This window comes from Ursus americanus, chromosome X, assembly GCF_024610735.1.
Source record: "Ursus americanus isolate L20-20 chromosome X, mUrsAme1.1.p, whole genome shotgun sequence".
In the NCBI taxonomy this organism is placed as follows: Eukaryota; Metazoa; Chordata; class Mammalia; order Carnivora; family Ursidae; genus Ursus; species Ursus americanus.
In genome coordinates, this window is record NC_142164.1 from 88,050,157 (window position 1) to 88,077,758 (window position 27,602).

The window sequence follows — 27,602 nt, forward strand, 5'->3', positions numbered from 1 at the left end:
CAGTGTTTTTATTAAAAACACAAGCAGTAGAAGATATCTTATGTGACCAAATCGAGTAATGAAGGTTTCAGTAAACTTCTTGGTCCTTACAAGTAACTGGACATGACAGGAGAAATGTTTTCCTGTCAGCACTATAGCTTTTGAGGGGTTCAACAGCAGTTTGTTTGGGTACGGATGGAAAGTGTCTGTGGAACTCAGACAAGAGAAGGTGACAGTAAGCTATTATGACTTCTAAGATGTTCACTCTTATATACCTGTTTCCCTAGCCCTGCTGGCACTACTTTCTCTCAATCTTCTTTCCCTGAAAAACCATTGTACCAGTTATTTATTTATTTATTTTTTAAAAGATTTTATTTATTTGACAGAACCAGCCAGAGAGAGGGAACACAAGCAGGGGGAGTGGGAGAGAAAGAAGCAGGCTCCCAGCAGAGAAGCCCGAAGCAGGGCTCAATCCCAGGACTCTGGGATCACACCCTGAGCTGAAGGCGGACGCTTAACGACTGAGCCACCCAGGCGACCCATGTACCAGTTATCTTAACTACCTTCTGCTACCACTATAACAAAGCAGGGTAGGGAAAAAAATAAAAACAAAAGCAATGAACTTTCAAATCCGTTAAATCTAACTGTTACTTAAAAAAACCTGGATAATTCATACCTTTTTATTGCATTTTTCACAATGATATGCATTTGCACCTTCTAATAAATCTCCTTTGACATACTGTTCCAAAGAATCAAGAAGATTTTGGTGATTTCTAATGTCTACATTCAAAGTCGTAAAAGATTCTTCACACTCGTATCTAAAGATATTAAGAAATAATCAAAAAGGATTTCTTAGTTTTCTAAACATTTTTAGTTACAGACTTAATGAAAACTACATTTGCAATATTTATAATATGACATGAAACCTGTAAGTCACAGGATGTTACCAATAAATGACACATTTATTTGGCCACTTACCTAGTGTTGGGCACTACATTAGGTTGTCTACAGCCCATACACACACCAGGTTCTTTGTCTTCATGACAAACCTGCTACAGAAATAGCACCACCTCCACTTCAGAGATGAGGGAACTGGGGTTTGGAAAGGTTAATTTGGTCAAGATTACTAGGCGAAATCGTGTTTTGAAGCCAGGTCTGTCTTGCTTCACGGCTTAAGCTCTTTACAGTCTACCGTGCTGCTTCCACTGTCATCTAGTTAGGCAGTAATTCATGCCAAGGCCAAAGCATGAATTCATCAACTTCTGAAAAGGATATTTTAAACTATTAACGGGCTGAATTTTTAAATGGTCTTTCTTTTCCGTAATGGAAACCTAATAAAGCATAAATTTGAACACACCGAACAATAGGAGATAAGCAATCTGAGTAGGAGCCAGAATTCCACCTTGTGGCAATTTTCTACGAAGAGAAATTTCAGATCTCTAATGAGACACATTCATAAACACAGGACATGGGATGTGGGGAATACACTCTCAACCATCAAATGTATTCACTCAACAAATATATTCGGAGTGCCTTCCATATGTAAAAGTACTCTGGGATAGTCAATGTTGAAGACCAGTCCCTCATATTTGGGGCTTTTCAGTTTAGTTATGGGAAAAAAGGTACTCAAAGGTATTTGTAAGTGGCATGAATGGAATATGAAGTAGGTATTAAGCGTATTGCTACTATGATCAGGGAACGACCCATAAAAGAGAAAAAAGAAGTTAGAACTTATGACTTCACTTAGAAAGTAGGACATTCGAAGTTGAGAGAAAGCCAGCAAATTTTTTTCTGTAAAAGGCCAGATAGTAACTACTACAAGCTTTTTGTAGGGCCATGAGGTCTCTGTGACACTCCTGTTATAGGGAAAGCAGCCAAAGAATAGGTATAGAGGTAGGTATGTTCCAACAAAACTTTATAAAAAACGTATGTGTGGCTGGATTTGACCTACGGTGCATAGTCTGCTAACTCCTGATCTGGACAAATAATGCTGTAACACAAATAGACTTGGGACTCTTTATGTAATAACCTTCCAGCATGTAATAGGAACAAGACTAGTTTAGTTGTGGATCCAGTATTTGAACTTTGGGATCTTAATTATGATCATGCTTTCTGGACATTTTCACTTAGCAAAGAAAAGCAGTAATTTCCAAATGACTTTGAAAACTGTCTAAAACCAACCAAGGACTGATTAGAATAAATGACCAAAAAGTTGGCTTATTTTATCAGTAATTAAATCAAGAGGTTAAAGTGACAGTTTAATTGTCTACCCAATGCAAAAGGTCTTTCAAAATGACCAAAATTGTACAGGCTATGTGAATAATTACAGGGTCTTGTTCTGAATGAATGGTTTAACCTCACGGTAATTTCTCATTTATATACCATTACCTATCTGCCAATCATTTCCCTTTGATCAAAAATGAAGCACTCCCACCAGCCATACACACACACACCTCATGACTATGTAATACTGTCTGGGCTTGTAGAAAATACTATCATACTGTGATGTTCTGGTGAAAAGTGATTTTAAACCAACAGTAATCAGTAACACTCAAGAGAATTTCCAAAGTAAAACTCCCATGTAACAGGCATAAATGTGTTATCTACTAGTAGTGAGTTTTAATAGACATTTAATTATTATTATTATTGAGTCCTTAATCAAACAATTTCCCTTTTAAGTCAAAAACACAATTTGTCCAGTCAACTCTTGTTGTTTTGTGCTGAAAACATACTTTAAGGATAATGACCACAATCAATGCTAAAAATTAGTATTTCACTTATATAAGGAAACTGTATTCCATGTCTGTCATCTTCTAAGCTTAATGTACTTATGTTTTAATTACTTTAATTCTAAGATAAAGGGCAAATTTATGAGTAACACCTGTAAGCTATATTTGCAAAATGCCATTTGATTTCCCCAGTAATTATCACACATAAAAGGAGCCAAAAATTATTTGACCAAACCAAACCCCCCAAAACCAGAAAAACAAAAACCTCCACAAACACACCACCACCACACACAAAACCCAAACCCACAACAGTAAGGTATGCACAGTATATAATTCATCCAGTCTCAGGTATAAATTGTGGCATACTCCACTTTTGTACATAACTACTAGTAAATATTTTATTTTTGTTAGTAAATAAACAGTACAACTTTAAATATACAGTCAGCACTTACCTATGTGGGCAGCCCTGGCAAATCTTCTGATCAGCAAAGGAACCTCCTAAGACTTTACTTAGCATAGCTGGATGTCCTAAGGCTTTCAAAGCTTCATCTAAACTATCCACCAATGAATTAAAAAACTCTAAAGCATCATGCTGTTCACGCAGATTAACAGGCTCACCCCAAAGCCTAAGAAATGAACAGAAAAAAAATACAATGTTTTCTCAGGAAAAAAAGCCATACAACAACAAATGAGAATACATAAACTGAGATCCCCACCCCCCTCAACTGCATGAGGAAGTAGAAAAAAGTAAACGCTCTTTATGTATAGCGTGCAGTGTGAGAGAAAGTGAGTCTAATAATGCAAGTGGCGCTCCAGTGGGGAAGAGTCACCATGAGTCACCATGAGACTGTTGGTGTGCTTGAAGGATACTACCGCTCCAGCACTGGCACTGCTTTAGGCAACCTGGTACACACATGCATTTTCAACCTAGATGAAGACACGATATGGTGGATCTCACTCGTATGTAGATGTTATAATCACTCTTTGTCTCATGTTGCTTAAACTCAGGTTATAGATACAGTTCCAAGATTTATTTACTCTTAATTAAATTACTTTTTCCAAGTGAAAAGAGAAAGCTTTGACTTGTTTTAGAGTTGATCTCTTTTGAGTAATCTGAGGACTTAAGTTAGACAAATCGATCTTGAGAAAATAAACTATCGATTGTATATACTACAAAAATGAGGACTGCTAAAATCCTAGGCACTTCTGGAAACTATCAATAATATCTAATTTTGTATTTACAGAGTGACATACATAGAGAATAGAAGTGTGAATGCATTCTAAGTGAGAGATAACGACAAATGTATTTTAAATATGCTAGAGGAATTGTCTTCTGATCAATTTTTTGTAACACTTTTTCTATGTAGCAAATAATCTCATTGTATTATATTATACTGATATTTTTTAATTTGTTTTTTTAAGTAGGCTCCATGCCCAAGATGGAGACCAACGTGGGGCTTGAACTCACAACCCTGAGATCAAGACCTGAGCTCAGATCAAGAGTCAGATGCTTAACCGACTGAGCCATCCAGGTGCCCCTCCAATTATATTTTCGACTTAAATTTGATCCAGTGAGTTTAAAATAAAACATGTCCTTATTGTTAAAATCAACTTGTTTCATTACTGGAAATGACACCAATCCATTCTATTAATTTTCAAATTATGATCGATTCCCCACACTTTTGACCATTTAGTCAACCATTAATTACAAAATGGAAAAGATGAACAGATCTGTTAAGACACCAATTATCATCAATGATCAGACAAACTGATACCATGTATCTCCCAATGCAATGCAATAAGAAGCACATAACACCACCTACTGTGGTTTTCTTGCCAAAAACATTTAACCTGAATCTAATCATGAGGAAATAACCATACAAATCAAAATGAGAGACGTTCTGCAAGACAACGAATCTCGACTCTTAAAAAACATCAGTGCCATACAAGTCATGACAAGTTAGGGAGATTATTTTAAAGAAAACTAAAGAGGTAACAACAAAATTCTTTTGATTCCTTTCAGGATACCAGTCTGGGATTGAAAAAAAAAAAAGCTACAAAGAGTATTTTTGGGGAAATCAGAATATACACTGATGAGTATTAGGCATTATTATTTTTTAAGATTTTATTTATTTATTTGACAGAGAGAGACAGCCAGCAAGAGAAGGAACACAAACAAGGGGAGTGGGAGAGGAAGAAGGAGGCTCCCAGCAGAGGAGCCTGATGTGGGGCTTGATCCCAGAACGCCAGGATCATGCCCTGAGCCGAAGGCAGATGCTTAACGACTGCGCCGCCCAGGCGCCCCTAGGCATTATTATTTATAAAAAATATCTTAAAAAATATTTAAAGGTAGATAAATTGTCTACATCCAACACGGGGACTCAAACTCACAACCCCAAAATCAAGAGTCGCATGTTCTACTGACTGGGCCAGCCAGGTGCCCCCATATTAGGCACTAGTAAATCAACATTAAATTTCATCGAGTGTGATACTGGTATTATATGTAAGTAGGAAAGTGTCTTTATTCTTAGCAGATACACAGAGAAGCACATGTAGGTGTGGGGGGGTGAAGGACCATGTTTACAACTTACTATCAACTGGTTTAGAAGAATCAAAACCCAAGTACAGTTAACACTTGAACAACACAGGTTTGAACTATGTGGATCCACTTATACATGGATTTTCCCCCCATACAGTACAGTACCGTAAATGTACTTTCTCTTATGATTTTTATAACATTTTCTTTTCTCCAGTTTACCTGACTGTAACAACATATTCTTACATAAAATATATGCATATAATACATATACAAAATGCTAACTGACATATGTTTATGTTATTGGTAAGGCTTATGTTATCGGTAAGGCTTCTAGTCAACAGCAGCAGGCTGTTCAGTTTCGAGGGCATCAAAAGTTATACCTGGATATTCAAACTGTGAGGGGAATCAATGCCCCCAAAACGCCCACCTATTCAAGGGCCAACTGTATACATATAAGCAAGCTTGGCAAAATGTTAATAACTGTTAAATCTGTTTAGAGTATAATATAAAAGGTGATCACTATACTCTACTTTGTCACCTTCTCTGTTGGTTTCAAGTTTTTCCAAATAAAACATTAGGTACTGGCTGGGGAGTGTGGTTAACTAATCCACATGTATCAGGAGTATATTAGGTGTCTAAAGTGAGAATCATCCAGAACTGCCAGTCTAGATAAACTGGAAGCTCCACTAGCATAGGAAGTAATTTAGAAATCAAAAATGCAAATGTATTGTAAGAGAGAAAACTATTTTTAGCTGAATGACAAATTTTAAGCTAGAAACACAAAAAGTGTGAGAGTAATTTGGAAGAGGAAGAACAGAAATGCTAAAAGCCTATGGCAGAGATGGGAAAGAAAGAACAGGAATAGTCAGAGAGGAGGGTGAGGGGTGTGCCAGGTGATGGGACAGAAAGAGTAAAAGCAGAGCTGGGAAGGAGGGTGGCACATGCAAGCCAATAGTTATGGATTAAGCAGGGAGCCTAGTTCAGGGAATCAGAGGAGTTTATATGGCGAGGCACAGGAAAGCCATTATACTATAAAGAAGTGGTTTCAAAAGAAATCTAAATAGTAGCCTTGTAGGGAAAAGGGAAGCTGCTCCGATAGAAGCAGGGAAGGTAGCCCGGGGTGGCAGTGTCACGTGACCCTCTGCTTCCCCTGCTCTCACGTGATGCAGAGAGACCTTGAAGAGATTCCAAGGAGTATTATTTAAAAACCCACTCCTATGAAGGATTAGAGCCTTTTTCTTTTCTTTCTTTTTTTTTTTAAGATTTTATTTATTTATTTGACAGAGATAGAGACAGCCAACGAGAGAGGGAACACAAGCAGGGGGAGCGGGAGAAGAAGAAGCAGGCTCCCAGCGGAGGAGCCTGATGTGTGGCTCGATCCCAGAACGCCAGGATCACGCCCTGAGCTGAAGGCCCAGGCGGCCCTAGAGCCTTTTTCATACACAGTAAAGAGAGTTAAGTGGTTGTACTGTGGTATTTTAGTACAGTACATGACACATAATAAGCAATGATTTAAAAAAGTAAAATAAAGTAAAAAAAAAAAAATCAAGATATAATTGAGAATTTTAATTAAGAAAAAAAAAAAGTATCCCATCTTTCCTAGAAAATTGTACATTAGGATAGCAAAGTTGTTGGTGAGGGAAAGTATCCCTTCACAGATAGATCTATTACTAGCTAGTAAATGCAAGAATGATAAAATGGGACTACTACCATTTTGTAACAACGATGAAATACTCTAGTCAATGATGATCAATGGCTGTGAGCATGGGATACAGACGTTACGTAACCTCTCCTCACTGATGTAAGCACTACTGTCTATAAAGTAGCACTGCCTATCATTTCAAAAAAAAAAAAAGAAAGAAAGAAAGAAAAGAAAACACCTTGATCTCATCAAGTCTCTAGATCTCACTCCTTATTTATAGGAAACACAGCAGACTGAGGAAAATAAAAAATACAAAAATACCACAGGGATCCTATCAAGAAAATCCAGATGGTCGGGAACTTCACAGGGTAAACTACCTTCTTTTTCCCAACAAACTGCAAGGGTGAAAAATGATGAGAACCGAAGAGAGTCATAGCAACATTTGAGGTATATGGACTTCACCTGGATCCCAATTTCAAAAAAATACATAGTAAAAAACAACTGTAAGAAAATGGAGTAAATTTGAACACTGACAAGGATATTAAGGATTTTTAAAAGACACAGTAATAGTAACATGGCTATGTTAAAAAAAAAAAGCCATTAGAGATACATACTGCAATATTTATAGATGAAAATGTGTGAGATTTGATTCAGAACAATCTGGAAAGTAGATGGGAATGTAGATTAAACAAGACTGGGCGTGTGTCGACAACTGCTGAGGCCGGGGGATGAATACATAAGGGCTCACATGGTTCTTCCTACTTCTCTGAATGTGAGAAGTTTTCAAAATAAAAAATTATTATTTTTTAAGAAGATTTTATTCATTTACTTGACAGAGAGCGAGAGAGCATAAGCAGGGGAGCAGCAGAGGGAGAAGCAGGCTCCCCACTGAGCAGGGAGCCCAATGCAGGGCTGGATCCCCAGACCCTGGGATTGTGATTGGAGCTGAAGGCAGATGCTTAACTGACTGAGCCACCCAGGTGCCCCCAAAATAAAAAATTATTAACATCTTAAGAGACTAAAGAATGCTGCCTCTCTAAACTATGACACTTTCTACCTATGACTTTGAAGACAATGAGAGAAAAACAAGTTTGATTGTTACAGCTGACTCCTGTATAATGAGGGGTGCTGTACCCCATGCAGTAGAAAATCTGCCTATAACTTCTGACTCCCCAAAACTTAACTACTAAGAGCCTACTGTTGACTGGAAGTCTTACCTACAACATAAACAAGCGATTAACACATATTTCATATGTTTTATGTATTATATATTGTATTCTCACAAGAAAGTAAGCTGGGGAAAAGAAAATGTTATTAAGAAACCACAGGGCAAAGAAAAATACATTTAAAGTACTTTACTGTATTCATGGGGGGGGGGGAATTCCGTATATAAGCGGACCTGTGCAATTCAAACCCATGTTCTTCAGGGTCAACTGTACTACTGCTTAAATATTAAACATAAAGGTGCCCTCCAACACGTATTTTATAAGTTTAATATTAGTGTGTGGAGATGTTCATAAAGGTTTAAGCAGTATCCCTATTACTGTCTATCTATAGTTTACCTGAACTGTTTCCAAAATCCTCTGGGCACATAGTACTGTAGTCGAGAAGCCGCTAAATGACCAAAGATGACTTGAAGGTGCCTTAGAACTCCAATATTATATTCTTTCCTATCTTCTGTTTTACTCAATGCTGGTTTGTCTTCAAATTGTTGAGGATATCCAAATACATCATCTCTGGGATCAACATTGCTCTAGAAATGAAAAAATATTAGTAAGTTAATCCAATTTTAAAGTACAGTAAAATATGTTGAGACAAACACCAGTCAGTGAACAAATGATTAATCACTTGTACTTCTATTTCTTATTTCCAAAGCACTTAACTTCCAATTTATAAATTTTAATTTACAACGTAACTGTTTATCCTCACCATTTCACAGAAGAGTTGTCATAAAGGAATAATCCTGACTGTATACTGGAAAGGCAGATAATAAAGGCAACACAGCACAGTAGGGTGTGGTGTTTCACGCAGACCGAAATGGACCCCAGTGCAGGCACTGCCACTGAGAAGCAGGCTAACTTTGAGCAGGTCAGCTACTTCACATTTCTTTTTCTTTTTTTTTTTTTTTAAATATTGATTGATTGGTGTATGTGAGAGAGAGAGAAAGAGAGAGAGAGAGCTCGCGAGCACACAGACAAGCAGAGGGAGAAGGAGACTCCCAACTGAGCAAAGAGTCTGGTGTGAGACTTGATCCCAGGACCTTGGGATCATGACCTGAGCTGAGGGCAGACGCCTAACCGGTTGACTGAGCCACCCAGGCGTCCCTACTTCACATTTTTTTTTTTTCAAGATTTTATTTATTTATGTGACAGAGAGACAGCCAGCGAGAGAGGGAACACAGCAGGGGGAGTGGGAGAGGAAGAAGCAGGCTCCCAGCGGAGGAGCCCGATGTGGGACTCGATCCTGGTACGCCGGGATCACGCCCTGAGCCGAAGGCAGACGCTTTAACAACTGCGCTACCCAGGCGCCCCCCTACTTCACATTTCTGAGCTTCAGTTTCCTCATGGGGATGTGTGGCTCTGGGGAGGATTCTGAGGTGCTCAGAACTATGAACAGTTAATAAAATATGCATATTAAGAGTAGTACTCTTCAAAAAATGCTGGAAAAACTAGATATCCTTATGCAAAAGAATAAAGTTGGACTCCTTCCTAACACTATATACAAAAATTAACTCAATACAGATCAAAGACCTGAAAGCAAGAGCTAAAATTATGAAATTCTTAAAACATAGGGTAAAAATGTCACAACTCACAACACTGGATTAGGTGGTAATTTATTGGCTAGGTCAGCAAAGGCACAGCTAAGAAAAGAAAAATGAGACATACTGGATCTCATGAAAATGAAAACCTTTTGTGCCAAGAAACTGGAACCCTTGTGCACTGTTGGCAGAAATACAAAACGGTGCAGCCATTGTGGACCTTAAAAAATTAAAAACAGAATTATCAAATGATCCAAAATTCCATTTCTGGATATATGCCCAGAAGAAGTGAAAGAAAGGTCTTGAAGAGAGATCTGTACACCAATACTCATAGGAGTACTATTCACAATCACCAAAAGGTTGAAGCAACCCAAGTGTCCACTGATAGATAAATAAAACAAAACGTGGTCTGTCCACACAGTGGAGTATTATTCAGCCTTAAAAAGGAAGAAATTTCGGACACATGGTACAACATGGCTAAACCTTGAGAAAATTATGTTGAGTGAAATAAGCCAGTCACAAAAAGACAAATATGATATGATTCCACTTAAATGAGGTACCTAGAATAGTCAAATTTGTAGAGATGGAAAGAGAACTGTGGTACCAGGGACCTTTGATATAGAAACAGGGAATATCCAGTTCCTGTCCATGAGAAACTTTCCGTCCAGGGATGGAAACAGTAACACAGGCAAAAAGCAAAGAACCAAAAAAACCCTAAAGTGCAGTGGCATGCCTAGACAACACAGAGCAAAGGTACCATAAGAGCAAAGATGGAAATAAGTTTTTCACCTTATTTGAAATTGTGTATTTTGTCTGCCTTGTTTACTTCTTGCCAGTACAATTAGTTATCTCTCCCTGTGCTTACCCTCAATATCCCAGAGATGTGATGGGCTACAGAACTAGAATTTCAATTTCCACTCGGAGGAGTGATTCTTAACTGGGTATAGGTGTAAGCATTCCCACTATTAGCTTTTTAAAAAAGTAAACCATGCTCAGACCCTAATCCCTGGGATGATGCGTTTCAGTAGATCTGGGGAAGAATTGGGACAAGTCTATGTTTCAGAAGTCCTTTAAGTATTAAACTACCTCAGAGCAAATAGCTGTGGTGACTGAAGAGCGGGAAGGAGGAAAGAACCGCTGAAGATATTTACAATTAGAACACATTCTGGCTTCTCTCTGCAGTTCTCACCAACACCATGAACAGGGAAAGATAAAATAAAAAGAAATACAGGATGGATATAAACATGACCACAACTAAGTCTTGCAATATTCTCTTCTTTAAAGAGCTGTGCCATGGTAAGGTCAAATCTCATCCGCCACTACAACCTAACTTTTCCATAGCTTATTGTGCAGTGGATACTCAGTAGGGAACCTAAATTTTGTCACAAGACCATGTGACATTTGAAGAGAGAAGCCTGTTACCTAAGCAAGAAGAACTATGATCTGGGGCAAATGTAAAAGCAACCTAAAAGCAAGCACAGATAATGAAACTGGCATAGTACACAACTTAGCATAAATTAGTGGAGATATATTTTAATATATCAGGTAGAAAAGTGAAAACATAATTTAAATTGTTATAAAAATGAAGATCCTTATCATTATGCAAACTCCAAATTATATTAAACAGTTCACACACAAAAATTGAGTATGTGAACTGCTGCTTTAAAAACACATAAACCATCATGAAAATTAACTGTAGTATAAAAGTCTGGTAGCTAGTGAGCACTAGATTATGTCAAGATATAGCAATCCATGCTGGGAGACTCCGGCTTTATTTTCAAATATACATCAACAAGTCCAATGAAAGTACAACATTCTGTGAGAGAAAATGACAGTATCTGGTAGCAGAATTTCAAACAGAAAACAGAAATGCTAAATAAAATTTACCTCATTGTCCTGCTTCTCATCCCCAGACATATCATCATCTACATCACTACCTGTGCCTTCAATTGCAAGAATACCGTTCCTGATGGAGGGAATCATGTAAAGTTGCTGAATCACAGAATTCATGTAACAAGTAGCACCAGCATTTTTCAGCCCCACAAATCCTTTAGGTGGGCGGGGTCCAACAGGTGGCAGATATTCCCACTCTGTAAGTGCTTCACAAGCTGAGAGAAGGGAAAAGACTCTTGTAGCACGAACACAACCATTCTGTCCACTTTTAGCTCTATTAAGCTGATAAATTAACATTACCAACAATTCCACTACTTTTCCAGCCAGCTGAAGCAGTATACTGAGTATGCATTTCCCCCTCAACAAACTGAAGGTATGCAGCAACTTGCACCACGACAGGGATTCTTATTCTTACCCCACCATTTGAAAACCTGTGTTTCACCTGGTGTTGCTTATACAGAATGTCAGAAGCAGTCTCCTGAGATGGTATAATGCTAATTTCTATGTGCCCACCTTATTATTTTTATTTTTTAAAGATTTTATGACACAGAGTACAAGTGGGTTGGGTGGGGGACCAAGAGGGACAGAAGGAGTAGGAGGAGCAGGGAGCCCAATGTGGGGCTTGATCCCAGGACTCTGGGATCATGACCTGAGCAAAAGGCAGATGCTTAACCCACTGAGCCACCCAGGCGCCCTCTATGTGCTCACTTTTAGTTTTACTGTTTAGCCATTATGAACTTTAATTTTTTTCTACTTTTGTACGTTTTTAAAAGTGTCTTCAAATTCATTCTGACATGTAATGTTAATATAAATAAACCAACGTATTATATAGCTTGTTCAGTTTTAAAGCATCCTAGGATCACCCGGGTTCATAGCCAGGTTCTGTTGTTTACCAACTCTTTTCACCTTCAGTCAAGCTTTTGCTTCCTTCATAATTAATGTAGTAAGAGTAACACTTGCCTGCCTATAACTGTAATGTTATTTTGAGGAGCTAATGAAATAGTGGATTTGAAAGTTCTGTGAGAATTGTATATCACCATGTCTCCCTTTACCTAGTGTAAACCTGGAAACAGTGTAAATATTATCACTGTCTATGGGACTGGTTAAATAAATTATAGTATACTGAATTGAAAAGTATATAGCCAATAAATGGAATTAGGCAAATATGTATATGTCGTATAGGGAACAACTGCCGATATATTAAGGGGAAAACAAAGTGAAGACACTGTGTATACTATATGACAATCTGTGGTTAAAAACAAGAAAAACTAAACCAAAAAAGATTTCGTATGTGGATTTTCCATACAGCGATGCTCGAAGGACAGACACAAACTGACGATAATGGTTACAGAGCTATCAAAGGGGAGCCGAGACTAAAATGGGCAGGAAACATACTTCTTAGTATGTAGCTTCTTTGGTACTTCAAATTTTTACCATGGAAATGTACCATTTAAAAAACAAGCAGCCTTTTTGTTTCTGCCCTCTTCGAGCCTGTGAAGGGATACTCAGAACAGAACTTCTGAAACAGCAAATATATCCGGAGGGCTGTGGTCCAAGGCCACTTTCTGTTGGCTAGCAGTGGGGTCCTCTAAAACCAGAGTGAGCACACAGCTCATCTTAAAACTGAAGGTGTTGATTGCCCAAGATGAAACAATTCTATGTGGGCAAGAGATGTGCTCCCATGTACAAAGCTAAGGACAACACACTCACTCCTAGTGGCAAACTGAACAAAATCGGATGAATCTGGGGAAAGGTTACCCATGCCCATGGAAGCAGTGGCATGGTTCATGCCAAATTCCAAAGCAAGCTTCCTGCTAAGGCCACTGGGATACGGAATCTGTGTGATACCGTATCCCTTGAGGGTATAAGCTTATTGAAAATAAAATGAATGTGTGGATTTGTTAAAAACAAAACAAAGCAACCCTGAACAAACAAAAGACTCTTCTTTAAAGTTCAAACAAAACAAAACCCCCAACTTACTATATATGGATTTGGTAGAATACATAGCTAATGGTTTAACCTCTTAAGCAGTTTAATCGGAATCTCCTAAAATGTTACTTAAAATGTCCTTATATTCTGAAATACAACATATCAAAAAATATTTTCATGTGTTTTTAAAGATTTACTATAACCAACTACGTCCTTAAGCTTTGTAGATAAACACTGGTTTTCTCTTAAATTATTTGTGTTTAATTTCTTATTTCTGCATTTCCAGTCATTTAATATTGCCCTCACCCTAATTTTTAGCCTACAGTCTACCTCAAGGGCTTCATGTGAGCATTAACTGAGGACATGAAGTGCATTAGAATGTTATCTTCTCACATTCTAATCTTTAAAACCAGATTTTCTTTGAGCTCATATGAAAATAATATTAAAGAGCTTCTAAGTGAGGGCCTGAAAGGTTTTCCAAGGCATGCAACTTGAGTTTTAAATTTGAACTCTGGCATTCATTTTGACTACTTACTACTCTATGGTTTGGGTTTTATTCCAGGTTTGACTGAGATGAAATTTATTTTGCTAAAAACTCAAACTCCTTACAGGAGACATTTAACAAACACTTGAAAATTTTTCTACATCAAGGCTCTTTGCTTGTAATGGTGTTAAATTATACATCCATTTCCTACACATGTTTAACTAGTTGGTCAAAGAAGAACATGAGTTGATGATGTTTCCTAAAAAAAAAAAAAAATAGGAAAATAGAATTTGAACAAATTAGAGAATTATCTGTCATCACAACACTGTATTTTACTATACTTACTAGTTATTGCCGTGCCAATATAATACATTTCAGTCAAAGAATCTACTATCTGTTTGAGATTCCTCACGCAGCCAACAGCTAATGCTACAAGTAACTCAAAACCAGCGTTAATGGTGGCTGGGGAGCTACAGACTGGAATTGCCTGTTCAGCGGGCAGCTCTCCGTTTCTCATATATTGCAGGTAAACATTGGATGCAGGAAAGATGAAATCATCAATTAATTCCTACAAGAGTTGAAAAAAGATTACATATTAGCAATTACATATGTTATATAATGTTATGTATTTATATAGTTATATTTCTATAATGTTTATATGTATAACACAAAAAGTTGTGTCTATATAAATTTATCTTTTTTAAGGAAAGAAAGAAATGTCTTTTGGGAGGAAATAATGTTAAATTACTTGTCAGAATTAAAGATACCATTGTATTTGAGAAAACTTACTTGGATTTTCTAATAAAAAGATTCCACTTCAAAACAGTATTTACTCCAACTAACAAATATACCAAATTTCTCTGATTAAGTATCAAGAGCAAGTTGACTGTAGTACTTAACATTTTAAATAAGTTTACTCCATGATTTTTTTAAAAGACTTTATTTATTAGAGAGAGAGAGAGCAGAGCGAGAGAGAGAGCACAAGCAAGGAAAAGGGACAGAGGGAGAGGGAGAAGCAGGTACCCTGCGATCATGACCTAAGCCAAAGGCAGATGCTTAGCTGACTGAGCCGCCTAGGTGCCCTATGTTTACACCTTTAATTGTATGTATACCAAACTAATTTTGAATAAAAATAACATGTACTAAAATGATACTTTTTGCTTCCCTGAGTTGACACACATGTGAAGAAAGTCATTAAAGAAATATGATAAACAAGATGCAGTCTCACAAACATGTCTTGTTTTAAATAGACCAATAAAGTGAAAAATTCAGATTTTCTAAATAAGAAAATTCAATAGCGTGTATTTACTTTATTAAATACATAGTACCTTATATTTTATTTACATACAAAATTTACAAACTGTATTTAAAAAATTACTGTAACCCCTATAAAGATTCTTAAAAAGCAGAAGACAGAAAAAGTCAAGATAATACATCAAAGACATGATATTATAAGCCAACCAGACAGATTTGGTAACAAACATTTATCCGGTCACGATATCTAGTTTCGGACAAAACTTACTTTAATGAGATTAGCACCTCCTTTTTCACAACCAATGTGATACTTTTTCTCAGGAGTCTGAAAGGCCAGTAATTCTTTTGTTACCCCAAGGTGGCCTTCCAAGATCGTCTCTTCAACACCGGTTTCACCTGTTCTTTTAACATCATCCTGCCAAAGAAAAAAATAACAAATGCCTAACTTATGGAAGGGAGGTAGGAGGGAGAGAGGAGCCACAATGAGAGAATTAGACATACATGAGGTAATTCCCCTAAACCTTTCCATTCTTTAAAATTTATATTTATTTTTTAAAATCAATCAATCATACAGTATAGCATTAGTTTCAGGTATACAATATAGTGATTCAACACTTCCATACATCACACAGTGCTCATTGTGACAAATGCCCTCCTTAATCCCCATCACCTATACCCCTCATCTCCCTCTACCTCCCCTCTGGTAACCATCTGTTTGTTCTCTATAGTTAAGAGAGTCTGTTTCTTGCCAAAGCTTTCCCTTCTAAGCATGATGAAGTTCTCTTCACAACTTTCTGAGGGCTATAAAAGCTACGAATCTATTTAGAAATAAATTCTCATACAATTCTGAGTAAAGAGTATCCAGTATTAACATCAAGAGTTAAGTGCTAGTCTATGTACACTAATTTTTGATGAGAACAATTCAAACGTTTTCGAAGATGAAAATTTGCAAAAAGGCCCAAGATTCTAAAATGGAAGAGGGTGAAAAATTAGTATTTCAAGTTTCAAGTAAAACAAAGTATTTTACAAAACTAGCTCTGCATTCATTCTGTGAATCATAAGTTACTAAGACCCACCATCATGGAGTATATTCTTTGGTCCTTTTTATTACTCTTTGGTGTTTTTCACTTAACCAAAATGCTCAAAACTACAAACTATCAATGAATTAAACATGCTATCGATACAATAAACACAGTATTAAAGGTAACTTACCCTAATTCTCTTAAGCCAATCAATTTCATTATTGAGAAGAACTTCAGCATTGGGTATGTTTATATTACTATTGTAAGCATAATTAAGAAGGTGTCTTAAGAGGGTGAAGTAGTCGCCCGAATGCTTAGCTCTCTCTCTGGCTGTGCTCTGAAACAATCAAGAAGAGTAATGTGAATTCACATGTCCATGCTGAAAAGCCACTTTTTAAAACCCTAGAGTTAACAGAGGACTAAAATAATATGGAAAGTTATGAATATTTATTTAACAAATATAGGCTGTTCTAACTTGAATATAAGCTAAAACCATAAATTCCTGAATGCCTTGTTTAAAGAATTAATCACATTGAGAAGCATATTAAAAAATGTCTCACCCCCAACACGGTAAAGAGCAGAGTAATGAAGAAAAGTAGAGGCCTGTGTCCCATGCAACATCTGGTGCACATTAAAAAGAACTGCTCCTGTGCCACCTGGCGAACAGTTCTGAAATAAAAATGTTTCACATTTAACATATTATTTGCACAAAGTAAAAAAGAAAGAAAAAAGAGATTCCAACAAGGGTCTCTCTTTGGGGGGTAGGGTGGGGTGGGATAAGGGTGAATTAAAAGTAAAAATACAAGGATACAAGGTAACGCCCCGGGAAGCCCGCAACTTAGAACACATGAACTTAGGCTGTATGGCAAGAACTATAACCTCAAATCATCATAGAAGAGTTTGAGGGATACCCTGTAACACCCCCCTCTTGGAACAAGCTGGAAATGCTCTACTGGATACAAGATACCTACAGTGAGCCTAACAAATCTTTTGGGCTGTCCACAAATTTTTTACCCATTGTGCTTTGGAGCAAACAACTCTGTAGGAATTCTGTTGCAATTACAGTAAGGATGATGCTGCAATGTCCCTTTTATTACAGTAGTGGTTCCCAAAGCATGGTCCCCAGATCAGCAGCATTAGTATCACTTGCGAACTCGTTAAAAATGCAAATTATCAGGCCCCTTCCTGGACCTGCTGAATCAGAAATACTGGGGGTGCTACCCAGCAACCTGTGTTTTAATAAATCCTTTAGGTGGGGCGCCTGGGTGGCACAGCGGTTAAGCGTCTGCCTTCGGCTCAGGGCGTGATCCCGGCGTTACGGGATCGAGTCCCACATCAGGCTCCTCCGCTAGGAGCCTGCTTCTTCCTCTCCCACTCCCCCTGCTTGTGTTCCCTCTCTCGCTGGCTGTCTCTATCTCTGTCGAATAAATAAATAAATAAATAAAATCTTTTTAAAAATAAACAAATAAATAAATCCTTCAGGTGACTTTAATGTGCACTAAAGATTGAAAACCACTGTATTATACAATATTCCACCATGACCCACAGGAAGAACTTGTCTCTGATCCCAGTAGTGAGAACTTTACCTGATCATTACGTATCCTTTAAAAAAAATTATATACTATATAGATCTCACTAGAGCAAACGTCGAAGAGGGTAGAGGATAGAGACATCACCTATTTACTGTTGTGCCTCAAGAACCTAGAATAGTGACCAACATATAACAGGTGTGAAGAATCAGTTCAGTTACCAGATGCATAAATGCTGTTTCTTTTTAAGATAGTGGTCTGTCTCCATTAGAAAGTAAGCTCTTTCAGGGCAGGGCTTTGCCGATGCCAGAGTTTCTGATACCTGGAACAACACCTGACATATGGGGAGACGCAAGTATCTGCTAACCATCTGTGTATCTTATGGACACTGCAAACTACATTTCACGGAAAACTATCATGTTTCTGTCTTTGTGTTAGCCAACAGAGAGCTTAGAACCAAATTTATAGCTCAGTGTAAAGGACTTCACAGCATACATTTCATGTACTAACCTCCCTCTTGGATGTTTCTAGGTTTCTAGAAACCCGTACGTGGTCTTATAAAAACCAGGACTTTAGAATCAGAAGCCTTGTGGGTTAAATTTTATGGAACCCAAGTAAATTGAAGTCAGGAGTACCTAAGTTTTCTGGGGAGAAAGTCCGTAACTTTTATTAGATTTTCAAAGGTGTATGTCATTCACATTGTCCTAGTTTACTTTTTTAAAACTTAGGTATGCAGCCCAAATAAAGTAGGGATCTATAAAGCTAGTAATTGTCATTTCCTGATGAAATCTCCCTCATATATACAGACTTCTATAATGTTTTCAAAGAAACACGTGCCTATCAACAAATCATGTGGCCTGTACCTTTATGACATACTCAAAATCTCCTTTCTCACCACTTCTAATACCAGCCACTGTCATCTTTTATTTGGATTAATAGTCTGTTTTTCCTGACAATTATCTAGAACTTATTCTCAACAAAGCAACCAGAATAAACTCAAAATGTTAGTAACTAAGAGCACATCATTCCTCTGCTTTTCAAAACCCTACAATGGGATGCCCATCTCATGGTAAAAAAAAAAAAATCCATGTTGTTAGAATGATCTATGAAATCCCAACAAGCTACCTGTTAACTTTCTGACTTCATCTCCTACAGCTGCCTATCCCTCACTCACTGCTCCAGCCACACTGGTCTCCTTGCTGTTCTTTAACACATCAGGCATGTTCCTGCCTCGGGACATTTACATCTGTTGTGCCTTCTGCTTAAAACATGCTTCCCCCATTATCTACATGGATCACTACCTTCCTCTTTCAGAGCTTTGTTTAAAGGTCACTTTCTTAGGAAGGCTTCTCTATTCTATATAAAACCAAACTCTATTGACTCCCCACGACTCCTTATCACCTTCCTTGCTTTATTTCTCTCCATAGCATTCATCACTAACATACTATATATTTTCCCACACAGCTGCCCCTTCCCACTACCCATCTCCTTTAGTTCGTAGACTCCAGGAAGGCTGACATTCTGCTTTGTTTACTGCTATATCACTAAGTAGCTAGGATAGCGCCTGATACATAATATGTACTTGTTAAATTATTTACTGAGACTGCCTACCATATTAAAATAGAGCACTACTTAGGTCTCAGCATCAAAGTCCTTCTGTAAACTGAGTCCCACTAATCTCGTTTACAGTATTATCCGTACTCCTCTTTCACACATCAAACCAGACTACTCAGCTTTTCTCTGAAAGCACTACACACCAGGGATGGCAAACTCAAATGTCTTCATCAATGAGAGGTAGGTAATATAAAGGAGTTAAACAGCAACAGGCGCTAGAAGGGGCTGGAAAAAAATACAGCCACCTCAAGGAATTTAAATCCAATTGTGAGTGATTATAGTAAACTTAGGAGTGTTATGATGTGGAAACAGACCTCATCTAATATGAACAGAGGTCTGGGAACTTTCCAGAAAACTTACTAGAAAATGTGGCATTAACTGGGTGTTATACGCAACTAATGAATCATCGAGCTTTACATCGGAAACCAGGGATGTACTGTATGGTGACTAACATAATATAATAAAAAATCATTAAAAAAAAAAAAAAAGAAAGAAAATGTGGCATTAAAGTTGAAACTTACAAGCAGCAGAAAGGGTCAAACCGCGGAGTGTTTATAAACCAAACATAAATGTTTAGCCCTAATTCAAAGGCAATGGGAAGGCACAGAAAGACTTTTTACCAGGTAAACAACACGATCATGCTTGGCAAAGATCACGTTGTCTGCAGTGTGGTCACAGGATGAGAGTAATACTTCAGTGGTGCAGCACTGGGGTGGGAAAATTAAAGATACTGCAGTTGTCTGGGCAATGGATGCTGGCTGCTTAGACAAAGGCAGAAGCAGTATAGAGGAGGAGGACAGTGTATGGAGTCCAACAATACAGAAGTAAAAACAGCATAATGGGGACTGAGATTTTGGGGGAGCACCGCCAACCCCTATCTTCCATTTGTATGCACATATAAGTCTTACCCAAACCTGAGCTCACATGTTGCATTCTTCACAGAACCTTCACTTCTGCTCTTTCCAGGTAGAAAGTAACTTATTCCTTTTTTGGGGGGGGGGGGTAAAGATTTTATTTATTTATTTATTTGACAGAGCAAGAAAACACAAGCAGGAAAAGCATTAGAGGGAGAGGGAGAAGCAGGCTCCCTGCTGAGCAGGGAGCCCGATGCGGGACTCGATGCCAGGACCCTGGGATCATGACCTGAGCCGAAGGAGACCCTTAACCATCTGAGCCTCCCAGGTGCCCCTCCTCTTCTAATTCCTAGAGCACTTTGCCTCTTATGACACTAATTTCTCTCTCAAAGTACCCTGAGGACAAGAACTATCTTATGTGACTTTGGACTTTCATTGCCAAGCACACAGTAAGGACTCACGTTAATTTGCTCATGTATTATAATTATACAGAGTATAACTGTGTGGCAGAAAGTTAGAACTCAAGAGGTAGGACTCTGTCCTATAACTTTAGCCATAGTTCCGTCAGCAGCAGTCTACTTCTGAGTTGCTACAGAATTAAGGGAGAAAACATACATGGGAAATGCACTATACATAGGTGTACTGGTTAGTAATATTATGCAAGTATAAACTATAGCTAAAGGGCAGCCCCATGTATGCAGGACCACAATCCTGCATCTGAAACCCCTGGGGCTGGATGTGTTTAGGGATTCAGATTTTAGAAAGGTAATGCCAACAAATTATGTTCAACTCAGGTTTGTTATCAAATTCTTACAAATTGGAAATAAGGGCCTTTGAACCTGAAAGGCAGGTGAGGGTCAGTACGAGAGAAGAAAATCAAGATACCTAAAGCTCAAAATGATCTTGATCTTAGAAGACCCCTTCTGTTGTTGAAGACAAGGCAACAGAGGCATATTTAGATAAAGTACTATCTATAGAACTTACTTCATTGTGTGAAATTTCAGGGAAAGGAGGAGGGAAATGGTTCTAATTCCCCGTAAGGGGGAATTTTCATAAAGGGTAGAGGGCAGAAAACCTGTAAAACCAAGTTCCTAATTTAGTTTAGATTTGAAAATCAATACAGAATAAAACATTTGCTACCTCTGGGTCTGACTTCACTAAAACTTTTTGGATAATCACCTTTCCTCTCCTCCTTCTCCCCTCTCCTCCTTCTCCCGACGTGTTATTAAACAGAACCAGACTCACTTAACCTGTTTATTTTTCTTCACATACAGGGTTATCTCATGATGATCAAGTCTTCTCAAGGAGATAACAAGCACAGTCTTATGGGGGGGAGGAGTCCTGTCAAAGGATTTTCTGAATTTCAAGGAAATTACTAAGGAATTCTAAAATTAGTCCCAACTAATTCACTTTACAGTATCCCCTGGAATGAGCAAGTTATATCTATTCCATTAATGTACGTGGTTTTTTTTTAAGCTTTATGATAGGTTTTATTTCAGCAAACTTTATTTTGACTTTACATTAATTTCATCAGTGATTTCTGTCATTGCTGAATGGCATTTGAGAGAATAAACCAAAGTGAACATTTTCTGTCTTTTCACAAAATATATGTAAGACAGATTAATTACATGTAACAGTGACACTAATCAGAGCTCCAGTTTAAAGTGTTACCCCATGAAGGTCAGGATGAGAATGACATGAGGATGGAAACCAACATTTTCTACAAATCTGACTGACCTGCACAAAAAGGAGTCCGACAAAGTTTATGTCACTGATCAAATGATCCTGAATTGAAAACAAGGGCTTTATATAGTTGCTCTTTGTTCTCATTATAAAATGCAGAAGTTTTTACCATAACCCTGACTTGTGAATTTCATACTGAATTAACAATTTCTCTTGAAACAAACAAACCAAAAAAAAACCCCTGGCATCTATATATCCAAGACAGGAGGCGAATGTCCTGTTTAACTGAAATCTTCTAAACCAAGTTTTTAAAATGGGCTAAAATATAGATCTCTTAGGTGAATCTAAGTTCTGAAATTAGAAAAAAAATTAATTTTACTTTGAGATTTAATGTTGCCATTTTGCAGAGACTAAAACCAAAGCTAGGTCTAGGCAAAACGTGGTCAAAGAAAATTTTCCTAAACATTATCATGCTATGGACAATAAATACTTGATTTCTGGGACAAATTCTGCTAGCATAAATTAATTTCTGCATAACAAAAGATCAAGTTTCTTACAATTAAAAAAGATACTTACTTGCTGTGACAGTGCAACAGTAAGTCAATAATGAATGTCTGCCAAGCCTTTTCTTTACTAAGAGCATCCAAGGCTGTCGGGATCAAGGCAAAACATAACGTCATCACTTCCAATGCTTCACAGCATACCTGTTCATCTTCCAAGTCTGGCTCATTGCCTGCATTGGTCTGTAAAATTATGGTCAGAGGCAAATTACCTAGAGATGCATTTTAAGAAAAATCTCATACGACTTCAAGTTAGTGCTTAAAACTTACAGACGCACTTAAACCATTTGGCCTCAGCTTCTCTACCTGCAACTTGAAAATCGTTTAAGAATAGTATGGAAATGATTAAACTAGACAATGAAGTCTAATTCCAGTATTTTGGTACATCCCAAGGAGCAATGAAGGAGCACACTCAGAATACCACCTATTTCTTTGTCCTTCAGGCTCCTAGGGACCTTGTGAAGCCAACAATCATTCCTTTCTTAAGAACCACTCTAGCACTGCAGAGTTAGGAACTTATGACTAGTTCCAAAATGTAGCGTACCTGTAGTGCCATTTTATTCTAAAGCAATTTTCTTAGACACTTGTTCAAGAAGGTTTTACAACCCAAAGTATGCTTGGGTAGGTAGCTAATAAATCCTAATCTGACTTTATCAAAAAGTGATGATTATAGCATATGCCTAAAAAAGAACAAGCATTCAGATACTAGCTGAATGGGGCCCCGCACCTTGGTGGTTCAGTTAAGCGTCCGACTTCAGCTCAGGGCAAGATCTCGAGGTCCTGGGATTGAGCCCCATGTCAGGCTCCGTGCTTAGTGGGGAGTTTGCTTCTCCCTTCTTCCTATGCCCCTCTGCCCACTAGTGCTAATAAATAAAATCTTTTTTTTTTTTAAGATTTTACTTATTTATTTGACAGAGAGAGAGAGTACAAGTAGGCAGAGCAGAAGGCCTCTGGGAGAGGGAGAAGCAGACTCCCTGTGGAGTAGAGAGCCTGATACGGGGGCTGACTTGAGCTGAAGGCAGACACTTAACTAACTGGGTCACCCAGGCATCCCTATAATAAATAAAATCTTAAAAACAAACAAACAAAAAACTAATTGAATGCCCGGGCACTGTATCAGACAGATGCTACCAGGCTATCCCAGGAAAAACAGGGTCATGTTGGCCATAAAAAGGAAGCTCTACCAAGCCCAAAAGTTCTATAAATTTAACTTCCTCTTCTAAATGTTCAGCAGTGATTATAAGGGGCAAGTACATGTAACAGGAAATGAAAGAGTCAAACACAGCCTCACTTCTGTAAATAATTTGCTTAATCTAAGGGAAGGTCAGAGATGATACGGAATTGGCTGACACTCTTTCTACCTTTGACTGCTTTAACAGACAAAAATATTTAAATGCCAGGACACCATAGCTGATAGTTAACTAAACTAAAATTTACATAGGACAGAAAGATGATGAAAGAAGAACTGGAGAGAATAGGAAAAAGCAAATTCAGGAGGCGATCATATCTAACTCTAGTGAGAAGTAGAAAAACATCTTTTCACATTTGAAAAAGCAGCTTCATGGAAGGATTCTGAAGTACTCTTTTGAAATAGTAAAACTTTACCGTATTCTCATCTTACCTATAGCTGCCATTTAATTTTCAACCATGAAGATGCAAATGACTGGATTTTAAAGATAGCGATGTAATGATTCAGCCTCATGCACAATTAAACATTAATTTAAAAGAAAATATTTCTGAGATAATTCTTACCTTCTCATAAATTTTAGTGATTTCTTCATTTGGGCTAAATACTAGCTGTAATGCCCCGCATCCTGATGCCCAGATGATTTTTTGAATAGCTCTAATTACACAGATATCAGGCATATATCTTGAAGCCTACGAGACAATGAACAATAAAAATGGTTTGATAGCGTATTAGAGTAAAACAGTAACTGGAAAATAAATGTTTCTCCTTGTAAAAGAAATAGGAATGGCCGTGAAGCAGTACCATTATCTTTAGGTTGCCAAACTGCTTTTGTCCCTTATTTTTTCATTTAACAGCAATACCACAAAGTATGCTCTCCAAGTTATTATCTGACCCTATATTACCTTCAGAAGCATCTTAAAAAGATTATAGAGATGATCCCATCACCATACTACTCCTTTTTTTACACATAAAAAATGAAAACCAAGTCCACACAAACACTTGTAAGGAATGGTCACAGCTGCTTTTTTCACAGCCAGAAGAGGAAAACAATCTACAGGTCCTTTGCCAAGTGTATGAATGTGGAATATTCATAATGGGATACTACTCAGCAGCAAAAAGGAATGGACTAATGGTCTACACAACACAGATAATTCTCAATGTTGTTATTCGGAGTGGGAGAAGTTAGACACAAAAGAACACACACTGTAGAATTCTACCTGTATAAAATTCTAGAAAATGAAAACTATTCTATAGTGACAAAAGATCACTGGTTACCTGGGATAGAGGGAAGGGACTGCAAAGGGACATACAGAGTGATGGAAATGTTCTGTGTCTTGATTATGGTTCGTGGTTTCATACACACCTGCATTTGTGAAGACTGAATTATGTACTTTAAATGGACGTTATTACACATAAAGATGATTCAAACTGCAAAGTACTAACGTTAATATTAGATAAAATTCGTGTTAAGGGAATTCTAGACCGAGACAGTGGTTAGAGTGAGTGGGCCTAGGAAATTTCAGCCTTAAATTGTGATAAGGGTTATTTATTAATTAAACAGAAGGTCAAACATAGAAAGAAACAGACCCTGCAGGATTTCACTTAAGTTAAACTTAAAAGTTTAATACTAACCTCATCAGATATTTGCTGAGCAAGACGAATGGACACATTTCTAAGCATGCATTCAGATGATGGATTAGGAATGCTCTGAAGGGCACTTTGTAGCACCACGGCTTGATCATGAGTAACTTGGTTGACCTGAAAATACAACCATTTTGCTTGAAGTAAGTAATTTGTACAGAACCAGACCCAACCACTTGCTCCCCACCCATCACCACTCCCTCAAAATGACCTCCCTTCCATATGAATACACTGCAGAACTGTGGAGACTTACACAAAAAGCAGTCCGTATCGCCAACAACATGGGCCTCTACTTTTTCTTGTGCCACAAGGTGCTACACGTCCCTCTGCAAACACCCATTCTAGATCAATTCAACTTCTGTCTCTATATGTGGGCTCAGTGTAAGTGATAAACTGAAGTGACAATTCCAACCCTATCTAAAGACTCAATAAATTACTCCACACCTCTTACATGTGTGCTCCTGGACAGACCCTGTTCCCATTTCCCCTGCTCATCATTTTCTTCTTTGAAAAGGAGGAACATTAAGGAGTTTCAGTCACAGCTATTGACATTTGTTACTACAACAGTATATGCGGTATTATTCCATATCGCATACTTAGTATAGTATCATATAGCTAATCAACATTCCAATTCCCTGATTAAGACCTAAGGCATTTATAAAAAGAAGAATCTATATTCCTGAAGCTTTTATCTTCTACCGGTAACTTAGTAAACCACCACTTGTAATGAATATAGAAAACCTCAAACTTTAGTCAGAATTAAGCGCAAAGTTTGACCTCTCATAAATAGACATTGAATTATGGCATGTCTTGAGAACTTCTGGTGAGATGGATCAAGGATGCCACCAAGGCAAAGGCAGAGTCCAGGGTCAGAATAAGCTCAGAACTGGAGGTTAAGCCTACTGAGGTGGGAAGAGAGGCTGGAAACAGACTAAGTGAATTACAACTTTCTTATTACCACCTGTATCTTCAAAACTGCCAGGTACAAGTTAAGAGAGATTCATATGGAGTTTTTATCAGGTTTAAAGTAATTGAAAGCCAAACAGGGTTTAAAGGAGCAGGGAGTACAGCCAGTAAAAAGCATTTCACTTTTCATATAAATTTAATAGATGAAAACCTCTATCGTAAGATATGAACATTTGAATCAACTCTGAACTCCAACTTTAAAAAATTACCGCTTAGTATTATAAATAAGACATTTTTAAAAAGTGTATTACCGATGTCATGGGATTCACGCCTTCTACACCTGGCTGACAAGCTTCTGCCACAGCTCGAACATGGCCATAGCCAATGGCAGTTAGCAACAATTTGGCTATTTTAAGAGCATTGAGGTAAGCACCCCTTCGAGTTTCCATATCTGCATTTGGTAGGAAGTTATTTCTGGTTAGCATGCTCAGGACAAGGGGTAGGCCACCACTTTTCAAAAAGTGAAATTGAAAATCAGAGGAATCATCAGCCAGAGGTGCACCAGCAGGCATTAACAAGGCATAGACCACCTAGAAAAAGAAAAGGACTGTATTAAAAGGGTTTAAAAAGATAACTTCTATTTTCCCTATTATCAGTGCTAAGAAATTCTTGACCATTTAAAAAATATTTCATTGTAAGTTTTACCCATGTTCTTCACATTACCATATAAAAAGATCAAGTTCAAAGAACATGAAATAAATTCAAAAGGGAAAAAAACCAACCTCTGTTAGGTATAGCACTTGTGAGGCTGAAGGACCAAAGAAAAGCGAGTCAAGAGATGGACTAAGGCTGCTTTCTCCAAGTTTGGCGTGGTCTAAACAAATAGCTCTTAATTTTTCTATTGTTGTGCTATCTGTAAGAAAACATGAGACACAGTCTAAAACACAAATAATCCATGCATTCATAGTATTTCACTTTTGATATTTTGAAGACTACTTCAGTATGGCGTAACTATCAATTCACTGAGTTATAGGCTCATACTTTATAAGAAATAGCCGGATCAGGATTGATTAAAAAAAAAAAAAAATCACAACCAACTAGGACTTTCTAATCAGTCAACCCAAACATGAGGGAGGCAATCTTCACCTAGTCAGAGACTTCAAATCAATGTGCCTCCTCAGCCACTAGAAACCTAAAAAATATAGTACACTTCAAAAGGAAGTCATCCTTACTGAAAAAAACAAGAGAGAAAAAATAAGCAGCTCTTCCTTCCAACTTCTCTGTTGTTCACCTTCATGACACTATGCATTAACTGTTTTATTTTACTGAAAGGAACTTAGTGGTACCTTAGAAACTGAATTTTAAAAGGAAAGACAGAGAAGGAAAAAAAAAAAAAA

At 37.6% G+C, this 27,602-nt stretch overlaps 1 protein-coding gene across 3 annotated transcripts in view; it reads right to left on the minus strand.

Annotated features, from left to right (window-relative positions):
- Nucleotides 1-27,602, minus strand: part of USP9X (ubiquitin specific peptidase 9 X-linked) — a 162,668-nt gene that overhangs the window by 17,884 nt on the left and 117,182 nt on the right. For all 3 annotated transcript variants that reach the window (XM_045804058.2, XM_087859872.1, XM_045804057.2), the window contains exons 22-34: nt 26,988-27,118; nt 26,517-26,795; nt 25,291-25,416; nt 24,222-24,347; nt 22,486-22,652; nt 16,790-16,898; nt 16,420-16,566; nt 15,476-15,622; nt 14,299-14,521; nt 11,535-11,755; nt 8,452-8,642; nt 3,161-3,334; nt 656-797 (exon numbers count right to left, since the gene is read on the minus strand). In XM_045804058.2, the coding sequence (XP_045660014.1) occupies nt 656-797; nt 3,161-3,334; nt 8,452-8,642; nt 11,535-11,755; nt 14,299-14,521; nt 15,476-15,622; nt 16,420-16,566; nt 16,790-16,898; nt 22,486-22,652; nt 24,222-24,347; nt 25,291-25,416; nt 26,517-26,795; nt 26,988-27,118 (2,183 nt within the window). The remainder of the gene's footprint in view (nt 1-655; nt 798-3,160; nt 3,335-8,451; nt 8,643-11,534; nt 11,756-14,298; nt 14,522-15,475; nt 15,623-16,419; nt 16,567-16,789; nt 16,899-22,485; nt 22,653-24,221; nt 24,348-25,290; nt 25,417-26,516; nt 26,796-26,987; nt 27,119-27,602) is intronic.